Source organism: Pollicipes pollicipes, unplaced genomic scaffold, assembly GCF_011947565.3.
Source record: "Pollicipes pollicipes isolate AB1234 unplaced genomic scaffold, Ppol_2.1 Scaffold_6138;HRSCAF=7277_pilon_pilon_pilon, whole genome shotgun sequence".
NCBI lineage: Eukaryota > Metazoa > Arthropoda > Thecostraca > Pollicipedomorpha > Pollicipedidae > Pollicipes > Pollicipes pollicipes.
The window spans coordinates 28,426,992-28,442,607 of NW_023596818.1; the positions used below are offsets into that span (position 1 = coordinate 28,426,992).

Below are 15,616 nucleotides of genomic sequence, written 5' to 3' on the forward strand. Positions count from 1 at the left end.
CCGGGAGCATGTTTGACCAGTGCAATGTTTGCATTTCTAGTGGGAGGGGATTGGTAAACACAGCACTGCGAAGTGGTGAAGGAATTTGGCGGTGACTAGCCCAGTGAACATAAAACAAATTTCTTTTTCTTACTGGCACTTTTAATCTGTCTAGAAGGCATCCTAAACATTTTACATGTGAAATTTACGCCACAGTGCAATTATTGAACGGTGCGAATACTTTTTTAAGAATTTCGGAGGCATTATTTCACGACGGTCGTTCCCGCGCGTCGGGCGCCTGCTGTTCGGTGTTGGTTTGCCAACGCAGCTCGCTTTCATGGAAACTGCAACACGACTATTGGTTTTCTTGTTTCTAAGGCTGCGAGTACGCGGGGTCAAAGTTTTGTTTGCAATTTGTTTCACATGGAGCTTTGGATCAGGGATGCGCTCACGCGTATAACTTTCTAGAATGGATTGTTGGGGGGGGGGGGGGGCTGAGCCAATGCATTTGACCTAACCTACCCTCAAATCCTGATTTATCTCTGGATTTCGGCTGCTTTAGTTTCCGTCCCTGATGTCAAAATTAAACCTAAGGATATTGGTTGATTACAAAACATTTTTGATGTTAAAGAGTGACATCCCTTCTGAAGCCAATCTGACAATGACAATGATGATATATTTATATGATGATAAGGATATGCTGCGTTTAGGACCTGTTATACCAGCAGTTCAGACACTAGCTGCATTTCATCAATTCAGTGTTTCCTTTTTTGTTCGAATGCGTTGGGAACCATGGGTTGAATACAGCACTGAATAGGCTTAAAGGTGGTGTTTCAAATTTGTGTGGTGCTTTGGATTGAAATAGTCCCTTTGAAGTTCATTCGGTGCAGTTCACAGCCCTGCCCTTCTTAAAGATAATTTTAAAATGCTATGTTAAAATGAATGTTTGATGGTATGTCCTTAAGTGGAAAAGACTGTTCTAAACAGCTCCATTTCTCTGTTTAGTGGATATGCTCCTCAATGCGTCATTGTTTGGTCACGTCATATTACCTTGCACAACATTGTTTGGGAGCCTATCAACAGCAGCTGTGCCTGGAAATCGTGCTCACAAAGCCAGATAAAAATGACCCAACAATTATATTTTAATTTGCTTTGATCGCCACGTAGCTGATAGAGCGGCATAATTTCAAAGACCTTATTATCACGTCATGAATGCGAAAGCGACGTTGAAATACTCTTGCCTCAATAGTCCCATAATCTGGGCGGCCATGTACCTCAAAAAACGGAATGGGTTTAGGCCTTAAGAAGGGCAGGGTTGTGAAATGCACCGAATGATCTTCACGATGACTATTTCAGCTAAAAGCCCCTTAGAACTGTGAAACACTCCCATCAGAGGCAATGTTCCATGTTTAAAGATATTGAAGCAAACACCAGATATGATGAAACAAGCGCACTTACAAGTATTGGTATACCTCTACCTGGAAATCGTGCTCACGAACGTCAGATATGAATGATCTTCAATATGGCTATTTCAGTTAAAACCCCATGAAGGCATGCAGCACCATGCTATCTGTCACAGCATGCTACCAGTCCAGACAGCATATTGGTGTCGATCGTAACATTTTTGTAACGTTTCCACCGAATATTCACGTCCAATTGGAGGTTGACACATTTAAGGATTCTTTCGAACATTGCCGGCTACAATTTTGTTTACCTTTTTGGGTGCCATCATTTGGTCGGTTTGTTTTCAATTCCCGTTAAGACATTGTATTGTATCGTGGTATAATAACGTACCCTGCTGCATTCTGTAGGTATTTAAATATCACTGAACAATGCCAAAACATTCAGAAAATAGCATAAAAACGTATCAGAGTCAACAAGACATCAATCGTGTAAGTAAAAGCATGCATCATACAAAAAGAAGAAAGAAAGAAAATGATCAAATAAACACGGTTGGAACGTGCGACGATATGACTGCCTTACGCTGTGATGAGCTCAATCAGTTGCTCTCATTATCAATGCTATTTTGCCACGATACGATGCGACATTTTATCGGAATGAATACAAACAGGTTAAGTGTTGACACCCAAAGTTTGAATATCTTTGTAGCCGGCAAGGTATGAAAGCATTGTTAAAATGCGTCAATCTCCCATTCCGGGTGAATACTCGATAAAACAATTGCAAAAACTTGACGATTGGCGGCAACTGACAAGACCGATAGCGGCAGTCGTCCGCCATTGACCACCTAAGCAACACTAGCCGTGTCCAACATACCTAACGCGACTGCCACGCTGCAGTCTGCAGCCCGGCGGGGACGCCTTAGGGCTACCAGCCGGCGGTTTCCGAGGCAGCCTTTTAAAGTCACGCACACCAACTTACTCTCTTCACTCCCAAATCCGTACATGTCCAACAACGTCTGAAGCCACATGACATCCACCCTGCAACGATAACCGAAACATGATTTCAACGATCGACGGCAAACAAAACGAAAATGATGCCCAACGAGAACATCTTCCGCCGATATACCGAGAGCAAACGTTTTGGAGCAGTGTTTTAGGCTCCTGTTCAAAGTGGTAGAAATCCAACCCCATTGCGTTTAGGGGAAAATGGCCCAAATCCGGAAAGAAGGCGATTTTTGTAGTATCCAAGGCTAGGGTTTTCCCGCTCAGCCCCGGAACCTCTTTTGCGAACATACACCCCTGCCGTGGAATCTCAACGATCATGAGACAGGTTTGCTATCAGGTTACTCAGGGGTCACGCCTGAAATTCAGGGCGTATTTCCCAAGCAGGGACAAGGCCAGCGCCAGCGACTTTTACTGGTCGAGGCCCCTGAGACAACAAAGGAGCCACTGTGTCAAGCTGGAGACCATATTGCTTTGTTCCTTATAGGTGGCAATCAGTTAGAAGAAATCTCCTTTAGAATTGAGATAATTTTATTTCTCCTTTTGTGATGCTCTGCTGTAATTTGGCTCCAGAAGGTGGTGGGGGGGGGGAGAACACAATGTTGAGCAAACCCAAATTGGACAAGGGGGGGGGGGCAGCGACCCACCCAAAAGGATACAAATTGACACCCGTGGCTGCACGCCTGTGGAAATATGCAGACCATCTACTGCTAACTTTTTCAACGTCATTCAGGCATGTAGGGCGCTATAGCAACGCCATTCCAATCCCGCCATTCCAATCCCGCTCAGAGGCCAGGTACGTTCAAGGGCAGGGAGAGTATTAACGTCCAGCCGTTCAGATCTGGTATCCATGAGTACGACTTCCAAATAAAGTGGACGTCAGTTCGTTCTCAAATAATGCTGAACAAGCTGTGCAAGCGAAGTTCGATAAAGAATCACGTTTTGTGCCGCATAATATTAAAAATTGGACGTGATTAAAGAAGTTTCTTCACTTGCTAGCTGTGACAAACATAAGACTTGTAATCGAATAACTTAAGAATTGCGCTATAGCCGATTATGTGAATGCAAGTAGAAATGTAAGACCCATGCAACAATACCATGAGAAAGGGCAAGAACATGAACACATAACGATAATTGGCCCAGCGAACACTTCCAGCACCGCCACCGCCATCCCTCGGCGAGTTTCAAGCATTGCAATCAAGTGACAAGGTAGCAATTTCGTACGACTAGTTCGGCGGCGCGTCAACGCCATACAAACGTTCCATGACGCAGTCACGCAATGACGCATTAAGGAGCATACTTACTAAAAGCATATAGGTATATTTGCCTAAAGTAGTCTTTTCTATGAAAAAATTTGCCAATAGCTATAAGTGAATTCGTTTTATCACATTCGCTTTAAGTTCATGAAAATCTCTGACCGTAAAACAGCGAGCATGCATCCTACTCTGGATCTTGTATGTTTCCTGCCCTCATCTATGGTGCGTGGAAGTCATTGCCCATTCCTGGAGCTCTTGCTGGTTTATAATCGAGGAAAAGCCGTTAGCTCAGAATTGAGACCCATTGAGACATTTTTACCCGTCTGCTCGCCGTGCTCACATGCTCATCATGCGCATGCTTGCCTGTTACCCAAGACATTTAGGGTCTCAGTCGCGCATTTCGAAGCCCGTTTGTAATTTCCCATGTATTGCATGTCATGTACATAAACACTATGTGAGGCTTTTACGAGGCTTCCCTACAACTATTCCAACTGCTTCTGCCGATCAATACGTAATTGTTTCTTATTATACCATGACTAATATTGTAGGGTGGATCGAAAAATTCAAGTTCATTTGCAGGACGTTCTATCACGTTTTCTAGATCGAGATAGAAGAAACTAGGTGCATCGAGCAATATCTTGAGCTGTCACGCGGACGAATTTGACCTTGAAGCGAGAACATTTCGGGCGTTGCAGTCTCCGACAGAAAGACCGTCGCTTTTGGGCGCTAGCCATCATATATTTTGAAGTGCGTTCCTGCGCTTTCATCCCTCCGATGTGGCATGTCGGGTGAACATGACCGTTCGTTCTTACGTACATACCAGCTTATAAAATGCGGGACGCGTGTAAAAGAATGCATGCGAAACGAAGGAGTTGGGCCAACTAAAAAGGGCCCTTGTCATCGTGGTTTCATATTATTCGTCCTACTATTTCATGTCATACATTGACTCAGGTGAATTCGACCGGTTTCAGCGACGCTTGCATTCAAGTTCTGAGCAGAATATGAGTACCGGCTGTGGCTGACCTTAGAGTTTGGAACTCCATCCGGTGTCGTCGCGACCACGTGCCACCGACGCGTCGCACCACTGCCCATGAACGATGCTGGCAACACGGGGTCGGGTAAAAGCCTCAGTGTTGCTACGAGCGTGATGGCAATTTGTGCGGCTCGTGTTACGCGGTGTTAATTAATCAGCTAGACAAAATAAGCCCCACTGGACCGTTCACATGCTAGTGGATGTTAGATACCTTGTGTGAAGTGGAAACAACTGCAGTCAAGTTGACCTAATACGAGTGTACGGCATACATCAAACGTTCGACCACTCTTGCGGAACAACAACTTCGTGTTCCAACGTGCTGAAGGCAGTACAGTGGACGTGACAGCGTCTATTTACATGGCGTAGATGTAGCTTGTGTCGATTATATATATATATATATGTATATATATATATATATACATATATATACATATATATATATATATATATGTATATATATATATATATATATATATATATATATATATATATATATAGCCTCTCCACCCAGGTTCAGCTGTGGCGCTTAGTTTCTAGCCTTAACATTGATCCCTTCTTTTACCGTGCTCATGGAATTATCTTTCCACAGTATGAGTATTACTTTAGCTATTCCATGAACTTTAAATGCGGGAAAGTTTTTTTGAGGTTCACTGAAATCGCCAAAGCGACGGAATAATGAATGATGTCACCCACCTAGTTCATCTCACATATGTACATGCTTTCTTCAAGCAGGGATTGACGGCCGCAACGAATGAAATAAATCATCCGAACCAATGCTTTGCTTATATGGGATGAACGGGTGGGCGGCTGCTGATCTAGTAATGTGTACATAACGGGTGTGCAGCTCCTGACGATCCAGTAATGTATACATAACGGGTGGCGGCTCCTGATGATCCAGTAATGGGTACACATGACGGGTGGGCGGCTCCTGACGATCCAGTAATGTGTACGCATACCTGTGAAAACTCAATTCCTTCGGGATCGGTCTTACTGAATAAGTCACACACATCATAATGGCCGCATCTAACTTGCAGCAGTTTAGACAAAGATCCATCCGGTGACACTCTGCCCACGGATCTAACCTCAGGCTTGGATCCGAGCGGCATACCTCTAGAGCACAAGGTCACCATCAGATATATTCTGGTAAAGAACCTTTGCAGAGATCCCTTGGGCTGTCCTCCAAAGAGACTGAGGTCTCCCTCCACAGAAACTTTGTGAGATTAGTCTGCAGTAGCCGTCGCTGCATCGCCTAGATTGTGACAAGGTATAATAATGCATCCATTTGAATACCTTATAATATTGACGGTTAAACTATAATGCATTTATATATTCAAACACAATTAGTTAAAAGTTATTTTGACATTGTCAGGTATATCACTACCATTATCTTACCTATTACTCCCAGGATCCCCTGGTGTCACATCTTTATGGTGAGTAATACGCTGTGGGATATCACCCTGAGATGTGTGCCCCGCAGTTCGCTTTGACACCGAACCACACGCCCAAAGCGTTAATACGCGTCACTGCTTGGATCCCGCACACAGCGCTAACCGTTGATACGACCTACGAAACAGCATGAATTTAGATATTTACACATTTGGCACTAAGCCAGACACCGTACACGTTTCACAGCATAGGTCACTGATCTTAGTGGACCTTCCGCGGAAATGAGAAGTCGAATTTATATCATCCATCAAGACATTCTTCCATGGGAGATATCAGCAACTAACGCCCAATGGTGATTGATGTGGGAGACCACATGTCATGAGGCACTTCTTGCAACGTGATCACAGATGCATCCGACCACCTCCGCCGGGCACCAGCCACCTCCGCTGGGCATCGGCCGCCGTCTAGGTCAATCTACATATCTGATTCCATCTGCCGTCCCGCACCACTCCCGCTCCAGGCGCGAGGCAGCGCAACCCAGCAGCCGGCGCTCGGTCAGCAGCTGCCGGCGTCTCGACCTCGGATGGTGGAACGACGAGAAACTCTCGCCCTTCACCAGGCCCGGCCGCCAGTGTCACTCTTTTCTTCACACAACACGATTTTTCCGTTGCCAGTTGTACTTTTGTAATGGAAAATCTTCTGATTTCGAAGGAAACTGTGGTGAGTGGTAGGCACAGGCGCCCAAATCCCATTCGCTGGGGTTCACATGCATTGCAAGTAAAATAATGACGAGCCGTGTGTTAGTAAAAATCTGAGAAAAATCGTTAGGCAAAATGAAATGTGGCCGAATAGCTTGATTCCTTGATGTGCATGGGGATGACAATAATTTATAAGGAAGTGGGATCTGTTTTCCGTCTTGTGGCAGGCATACGTTGCTGGGATGGTTTCCTGTATTGAAAAGGTGTGCGTTTCAGATCGTATGTGACTTCCATTAAAGGGGGTGTCCCACCGTGCATTGGCGGTGTTTCAAGCTTTCGTAACATTAATTACACACGAATTGTGACATACTAGTGTGTTGCAAGCATTGCAGAAGACGCAGGTTGGAAAAGCAAGGCAAATAAAATGCATTTCTTTCACAGTGGTGAGCATGGAGTAAAACAAAATTTCTCCCGCATTTTTTTCTCCCGCAATTCGGCCACTTCAAATCGAAATTCTGAGCTATTGGGAGGGATTTTAAGAAAACTGGTGCCACTAATCACATCGTACGCGTCTGATGTAACGAGAAGAGAAAAGCGCATTCCTTTAACTCTCTATGCCAAACGGCGCCAAATTACATCATGCCACATTTGCAACTGACAGAGTTGCGGTGAAGATGGTGTCAGCTCACAACCTCATTGTGTGTGTTCCTGTGCAGGTGGTTGGACTGGCCACATCGGAGGGCATGAAGCACGGCGTGAGGTATCAATGATTCACAGTTTTGCTTGCGTTTCTAATGGCAGACCTCGTTTTCCGGAGTACTAAATATTTGCGTTGCTGAGCAAGTTAGGTCCTAACATATTAAAAAGAGAAGTAAAAAGGCACGACGATGCATGGTAACATGGATGTTTGGTGTGTTTGGGAATAAATTCCAGGGCATACGTTCACGTATGGTTGCACGTACGTTGATGTGCATGTTCAAGTATAACTGCGTTGCTGTAGATTTTGAATGCGTTCATGTCTTTGCTGAGAGGTGGTGTGGTTTTGTGGAAGATGTATGACATCAGATGAGTTGTGTTTTAAATGACTGAGTGTAGTGGATCACGGAAAGGATGGACGACACAGCAGGTGGGGTGGGGCTTGCCCTGCTGCCAGCAGGCGAGTATGTTTTTGCTCCCTCAAAATTCTTGTGAGGCCTTTGCGCCAAAACTAAAGGGATTGTGGTTAGCAATAGATTACCAAAATTCAGGTCATGAAGGCCGGCATAACTGAGAAGAGAGCAATAAATCAGGCTCAGGCGACTCTTTCCTACATCAAGAGGCCCTTCTTCTGGATCGTAGTAAGGCCGCTTTTATGAATAAAGTAGCCTATTCTCTAGGTCAACAGGCCCAATGTTGTGTTTAGATGGCCCCTTCGCTGGTTCTGGAGGCCGCTGCTCTGCGTTAGGAGACAGGCTCTGCATGTAGCAGGCCCCGTTTTCGAAGCAGGAGGCCCCTTCTATCTCCATGGGGAGCGTGTCGGATCCATCGAATCGAAAGGTCGTGTGTTCGAAGCTGGAACGAATCGGGATTGTTCTTCCAGTTTGCAATGGAATAGGCTGAATTGTTTGCCAACGGTCAATGCAAGCTGTCAGTGTAATGCGGTGTACAATTCTCTGAGGGCTTCTTGCTTCTGGGCATGCAACGTCGGGGGCAGCTTGCATTCAAAATGTACACACATTCACTGCCGTAGCAGTTGCGCCACGCTACTGTCAGCTACAAACACAAGCATCCCAATGCTAAGTGTAAACCAAAGTTTTCGCTTTCAATGCGCATCTAGTGTAATTGTAGTATAATGCTGCGATGTATGTACTAAGTTTTGTTCGACCCGGCGTTTATTACCTTGCTTTTCCTGCCTTTACCTTATCTGGCAGACTTTCTGTGTGCCACCGTAATTAATATATGAACTGATCGAAACCAGGTGTCGAAACGTGTCCTCTGAACTTTTGATGCCATTTTAACACTTCCCTTTGATTTCCTTAAGAAATCGCTTAACATTACTCAGAAAAAAACAGTGTCCTTTACCCTCCCCTCCCACAATTAATCTTGCGAGGCCTTGTCCAATCCTCTTGTGATTTCACCTCGCTTGCTTAGATGGTCTGGCCTGAATGGGGATCGATCTAATTCAATGGCACCTGAAAAGCATTAGGCTAACGGACAACTTTTGTTGAGCTAATACATCAAGAAACGGCATCTCGCGATACAAAAGACATTCTTCTTTTTACCAGATGCTTGCTCAGGAGATTAAATAATGTTTTAATGTTTTCGTTTTAATATTCGCCATGGAAAGAAACATACACCTCACGTATACTACGGTCGTCTTGTCACATTAGGCGACAGTGGCAGGTGGAAGTCGGCGATGTTGTAATTTTGAACGATAATCTAGAAAATAAGTTGGAGCATCTTCTGATAGGTCTAATCCGACTTAACGAGTTTCTTTGTTGTTGTTTTTTGTCTCTCTTGGGTGAGCTTGAAATGAAACTCTTTGAGGTGATGTTTCCTTACCCTTTTCCATACGTAAAACGGTCCTTAGAAATAAGAGGTTTCTGTTCTGTTTACTTCATATCCTTTGAACGTATGTTCCGAATCTTGTTTCCTTTGAGCCTTCACTGGGAGTTGTCTGTTTTTTGCGGTAGACTGTAAGATATTTGGCATTTCTAGGTTTACTGAGCACCTCATTACGACCAAAGCACACATAGTTAGATATTAATTAAAAAGCGCATTCAGGATATCTTCGCAGCATAAATATCAAAGAGCTAACAAATATTTGACGAAGCGGCCTCATTTGGACACTCGATTTTAACCCTCCTAAGCGACAAGTTTTCTGACACCGTGCCAGCCTCAGGGTATGGGTTTTCCGAACCATGATTTAGGCATACAGTCGAAATGAAGCGCTCAAATCGACATATTGCATTCCCTATGTGAGATCCGTTGCTAAAGTTATATGCAGAAGCACCGCATACAGGCAGAGGCATTCTTCATTCAATTCAGATTCAGATGGATTGAAAAATCACGCGAAATTGCTCCAAAATCAAGGATCTTTATATTGCTAGTTTTAACTAATTCAGACTAAGTTTTCGATCCGATTCTTGTTGTTTCAATTATTTGAATTAACATAGACTAGACCAAGGCTTTATATACAAGCCACGGGATAGGGCCATGAAGTGATTTGTTTACACTCCGCTATGTGATGTTGCTGGTAGTCTCTCCGTGGGTGTTAAATGAGAGGCTCTAATCTCAACCACCGGCCGTCTCGTGCGGTTGCACGATTCAGCCGGTGCAATACCGTGGCACACGACAGTTTTCGTGCGTTGGTAGTCACGATGCACGCGAAGGGCGCATGCATCACGTAATTTGGAGTTGCAGACGACAAACACGATGACTGATTTTCACCTTGGTCAACACACCTAGGGCGTCTCTCAGGGTGTCGGGACAAGCCGGGACAGGTGCGAGAGCGGCGGCTGTAAGAGAGACCTCTCGAGGACCGCGGCCAGACGGATTAGTTCCTGCCTCGGAGGTCGACGTGCCTCTCCGAGGCGCAGCAATCTGCTTCTACTGTCAGTGACGAGGTGGGCCTGGCTGACTCTCTCAGTTTCAGCAGTTTGGCAGGTCGGGACATCCTTCCCTGTGTCATGGCTGGTCCGGACACCCCTCCCTGGGGCACAGCTGGTCGGGACACCCCTCCCTGTGACACAGCTGGTCCGGACACCACTCCCTGGGGCACAGCTGGTCGGGACACCCCTCCCTGTGACACAGCTGGTCGGGACATCCCTCACCGGGGCGCAGCTGGTCCGGACACCCTTCCCTGTGACACAGCAGGTCGGGACATCCCTCACCGGGGCGCAGCTGGTCCGGACACCCTTCCCTGTGACACAGCAGGTCGGGACATCCCTCACCGGGGCGCAGCTGGTCCGAACACCCTTCCCTGCGACACAGCAGGTCGGGACATCCCTCACCGGGGCGCAGCTGGTCCGGACACCCTTCCCTGTGACACAGCAGGTCGGGACATCCCTCACCGGGGCGCAGCTGGTCCGGACACCCCTCCCTGTGTCATGGCTGGTCGGGACACCCCTTCCTGTGACACAGCAGGTCCGGATACTCCTCCCTGTGACACAGCAGGTCGGGACATCCCTCACCGGGGCGCAGCTGGTCCGGACACCCCTCCCTGGGCCACAACAGGACGTGACACCCCTCCCAGCAGCACAGCGGGCTTGGTTACTTCTCATAGCTGCATGGGCAGACACTTACCTAGGTCCCAATATTGGTTCTTGGCTCTCACTGGATCTTTCAGCAATGGAATCAATTTCAGACCCCGGATTCTGAAGGATAAGTCCTGATAATAAGATATTGGTTCTTTGAGCGAAACAACACGCACAGCATTTGTTTTCTTTGGTTATTTTGACAAAATAAGACCCTAGGTACTGGCTTCCACCGGGTCTATTAAGCCACACCTATATAGCATGCTCCGGATCCTGGCTTCCACCGGGTCTATCAGGTCACACCCATATAGCATGCTCCGGATCCTGCCTCCCATCTACTTGTAGGAGACCCTAGACATGGTTCTTGTTTTTTACCCGCTGGTTCTTTCAAGAACATTAGACTTAGGATCTTGATTCTCACTATTTGTTCTCCCATAAAGACAAGCCTCGTGTTCCTGGTTCTCAGCGACAGATTCATGTAAGTCACACTGGGTGATCCAGATACTTTTATCCTCATAATAATTGTAAGTCACACACCACAGGCGTATTGAACAGCCACCATGTCTTGGTTCCGCTACAACTGATGAGTTTTGCTGTTTGTTGAAGAGCACTACTATAACACTATATGAAGTGTGTTGCTCATTGAAAAACATCACCCGCAAGTGTGTACCTGACAGCTGAATAAATTCCGTCGTTGTTCTGGGATACCAGGGATGCCGGTGTGTTGTTTTTTGTGAAGACTCTCTCCCCTCCCTGTCTTGCTGGTTCAGACCGATCATTTTTAACACAATATTAAAAAGCAGAAATAAATTCAAAATCACGCAAAAACCTATTTCTGGGCTTTCAAGACCATAGATATAGGACTACCTGCCGCCATGTACCAGTTGCATATGAAGCACTATCCGCCATTCGCTCACAAGCCATTCTCTCGACGCAAGTCTCCGGCCCTTCCCCATATACCGTCGCTGACAGGCGTACACCACACATGCCTCATCTAGCGGTCACGGGGCCGTGCTGATTGAATTACGCCTGGCCGCGGAGTGTGGCGATACAATCGTGGCCACCTGCCATAACTCAACAGCACCCCTTCAGTATTTCATCTAGCTCGGCTGCTGTGACAGCCTGTTTCCCGGCGCAATGCGTCATCGGTCCCCGCGTCCCGAGGTGGCTGACGACAGCCGCGCCCCGCGCCGCTCCAGCGCGGGTCTGCCGCCGCGGCACCCATCCATCTGCAGGCCGGTCAGAGCCGTCGCCGCCCAGGGATCAGGCCGTCCCTCGGACGCGCCGTCGCAGGCACGGCGCCGCCGCCCGGCCCGTCGAAGGCAGCTCCTGCTGAGATCCTGAGTGCCCTGCCAGGCGCCGCTCCTGTGCACGCAGGGGCGCGCCCAGCGACGGCCGATGGTGGGGCATTGCACGGATGTGGTCAGGGGTGGCGAATGGTTTAAGGAGTTGGGAAAGGGGCGAACCGATTTTAGTTAGGTGCTTTCGATGCAGCGCCTTAAGGTCGACGCCAACTTTTACCGGAAGCGAGTCTCCAGACCCATAGACGGCAACCACTAAGCCGAGTATTTGGCACGCCCGCGACTCTGTCCGGTCACCAAAAGAACTTACGTCCCCTTCTTCCGAACCTTTGGCCAGCTCCGCTACGTAGCGGCGCTTCTGGCGGCGCACCTGGCGGCGGAACGCTGGCTGTGCTCCTGTGCACCCTGACACAATTACCGAGGAGACGGACCGCTTCACGGCTAGATGGTGATTTACGGCCCGTGTACCGCGACCTCAGACAGCAGCCGTGTGGTCAGATGCAGACGTGTTCTGGCCGCCTTCTCGCTCTGGGAAAAGGCCGTGTCCAGAGGTGCACGGACGGTCCACGCTCGAGGTAATAACATTTGGAAAGTTCTGGCTATATATATATATATATATATATATATATATATATATATATATATATATATATATGTGTGTGTGTGTGTGTATGTGTGTGTGTGTGTGTGTGTGTGTGTATGTGTGTGTGTGTGTGTGTGTGTGTGTGTGTGTGTGTGTGTGTGTGTGTGTGTGTGTGTGTGTGTGTGTGTGTGTGTGTGTGTGTGTGTGTGTGTGTGTGTGTGTGTTTGTGTGTGTGTAAGCGAAAATATGTTCTGAATGAAAGCGACCTTGATTTGGTAGCAATGCAAAGGACCCGGCGAAATATAGCACATGGTTTTAAGTTCACGACAAAACACCGCTCTTTGATTCCGGACAGAGCATGTGGTATTGGTGCCTTAGTCATGCTTCAAATTCGTGTTGCCGAATGTTGTGACGTCAATGGACTTTACCGGAGAAGTGTTGCTTACCTGCAATAGTAAGAGTGTTTCGAGTCAGGCATATCTCCTCCACTATTACAAACAAAGCGTTCGTACGTATGTCCGTCCCTCATATTTTACCAGGTCGCCACTTGGAAATGGCAAGAGATCCAACGACGACTCTTGAATAATCCAGCAAACCTGCGCGAACTTAGAACGTTGTACAGTTTGGAACACATGCAACTTACCAAGCGCAATGAGCTGAATTTGCGGCCATCTCTGCGGCCGTAGCACGTGCGTCGATAGGCTTCCGAGTGCGAGTGTTAACTCCGTGTATAAAATGAGTGTTTTAACGAGTGACGGCATGGGTCGCTTAGATGGGCGCAGGGCGAGGCGGCCTGCGGCAGGACGAGGCGGCAGGCGGCAGGACGAGGCGGCAGGCGGCAGGCGGCAGACGGCAGGCGGCAGGCGGTAGGCGGCAGGCGGTAGGCGGCAGGACGAGGCGGCAAGCGGCAGGGGGCAGGCGGCAGGCGGCAGGCGGCAGGCAGCAGGACGAGGCGACAGGCGACAGGCAGCAGGTGGCAGGCGGTAGGCGGCAGGCGGCAGGTGCCAGGCGGCAGGCGGCAGGCGGCAGGACGAGGCGACAGGTGCCAGGCGGCAGGCGGTGGGCGGCAGGCGGTAGGCGACAGGCAGCAGGCGGCAGGTGCCAGGCGGCAGGCGGCAGGCGGCAGGACGAGGCAACAGGCGGCAGGCGGCAGGCGGCAGGCGGCAGGACGAGGCGACAGGCGGCAGGCGGCAGGACGAGGCGGCAGGTGGCAGGCGGCAGGACGAGGCGGCAGGCGGCAGGCGGCAGGCGGCAGGCGGCAGGCGGCAGGCGGCAGGCGGCAGAACGAGGCGACAGACGGCAACAGAACGCTCAGCGCCGCCGTCGTATAAAGGGGAAGAGCGCCTGGTGGGGGCGGGGAGATACGCAGCCCAGCACTACGTCCGACGTGAACGCGAGCCGGTGACGGCTGCCAAAGCGGCGCATCGGGGAAAGAGGGCGTGCAGCTGCGACATGCAGGGTGGTGGCGATTTCAGAGCGCATGCATGTATGCGCTTCCATATATATATATAGATATATATATATATATATATATATATATATATATATATATATATATATGTATATATATATATATATGTATATATATAGGCCGAGCCAGGTGCCGCTGTTGGTACAGTACGAGCATCTCCCGTCTGAGACGGGGATGATGGTCAGAAGCCTTATACCCATTGGTAGTGGGAACAAACCTTTACCTATAAAATTCGTGATCACGCAATCTTTTGCTGGATAGCTGATACCCGTATCTTTCTCGCCTTGGTATTTCCCCCCATCCATTGTGGCGAGACGTCGTGGCAGAACCCGACTGCCACGAATAAAACAATTGCTAAACTTTCCTCGTCCCAAAACGGATGTAACTCTGTTAGTTAGGTTGTTTACACGCGTCACAAAGTTTGATTAACTTCAAGTATTTGTATTGTCCTTTTGGTTTTCTTTCACAGTCGTGCTACTTTAACGTGCAATAAAGTGCATTGCTTCCACGAGTAACAGATACCCCACTTTGTTCGCACCTCGTTTTGAAGACCTCACGCTAGTTTTAAGCCTTTCACTCCGCAAGCATCGATGCTTTTATCGATCACACAAACTAGTGGGTTGCTGAGATGATACCAGCCGTTCTGATGCTGGATCACAAAAGCGGTTTTTGTATGTGGTGTAATTGTGAACAATACCGCGGGCCGGTTCGGAGCAGCTCTAAAAGATAATAGTTCATATATAAGTTGAAATGAAACACAAGACTCGCTAAAAAGCCCGTTTTGTTACCGTGTTATACTTGTCTTATATTGAACGGCGTCGCCTTTTGTGTGCAAAATCATGGTGTCGGGGTCAGGTAACAGAGCCGCAGTTTCTGGAACCAGGCCTTCGAACGACAAACGCACCTGCTTCAGGCCCTGATCCATCTACAATCTACCTGAATAGCTGAGCTCCTGAACTCCCACCCCTCCCCTAGAATACATTTTCCTCCCGTAATGTTTGTGGACCTTCTACTTGACGGCAAAATACCCACATCAGTCGTGCAATACGACATCTATGTGCCATTTCCAACCTTGCAGGCAAATAATTTATTAACAAATTTGATAAAATGCTTTGTCATGTTAGTGGCAATTTTGCAATCACATCGCTTTCGCTCCAAGTATAATGCGATAAGTTATATCTATCTAAAATTGCCAACATCATTACTGATTTCGATGCTTTCATCTTGAAAGCACTCGAGAAATTGGCACCTTGATCGTTATTCGTGAGTCCT

General features: G+C 47.9%; 1 protein-coding gene across 1 annotated transcript; it reads right to left on the bottom strand.

The window, feature by feature from the left end:
* Positions 1 to 10,420: 10,420 nt before the first annotated feature.
* LOC119105539 (ribosome-binding protein 1-like) lies at positions 10,421 to 15,269 on the bottom strand. The gene is made up of 4 exons (XM_037229002.1): positions 15,249 to 15,269; positions 12,601 to 12,660; positions 12,275 to 12,354; positions 10,421 to 10,775 (listed from the first exon to the last, which is right to left on the bottom strand). The coding sequence occupies exons 1-4, from the start codon at positions 15,267 to 15,269 to the stop codon at positions 10,421 to 10,423; spliced, it is 516 nt and encodes a 171-aa protein (XP_037084897.1).
* Between the last annotated feature and the right edge of the window lie 347 nt (positions 15,270 to 15,616).

Excerpts from the sequence above, each read along its gene's own strand:
- LOC119105539 (XM_037229002.1), bottom strand. The coding sequence starts at position 15,269 with ATGGATCAGGGCCTGAAGCAG. Across the intron at positions 12,661-15,248 it reads TGGATCAGGGCCTGAAGCAG|GTGCGCCGCCAGAAGCGCCG; the intron begins GTGCGTTTGTCG and ends TTCCGCCGCCAG. Across the intron at positions 10,776-12,274 it reads GCGGCGCCGTGCCTGCGACG|GGAAGGGTGTCCGGACCAGC; the intron begins GCGCGTCCGAGG and ends GCTGTGTCACAG.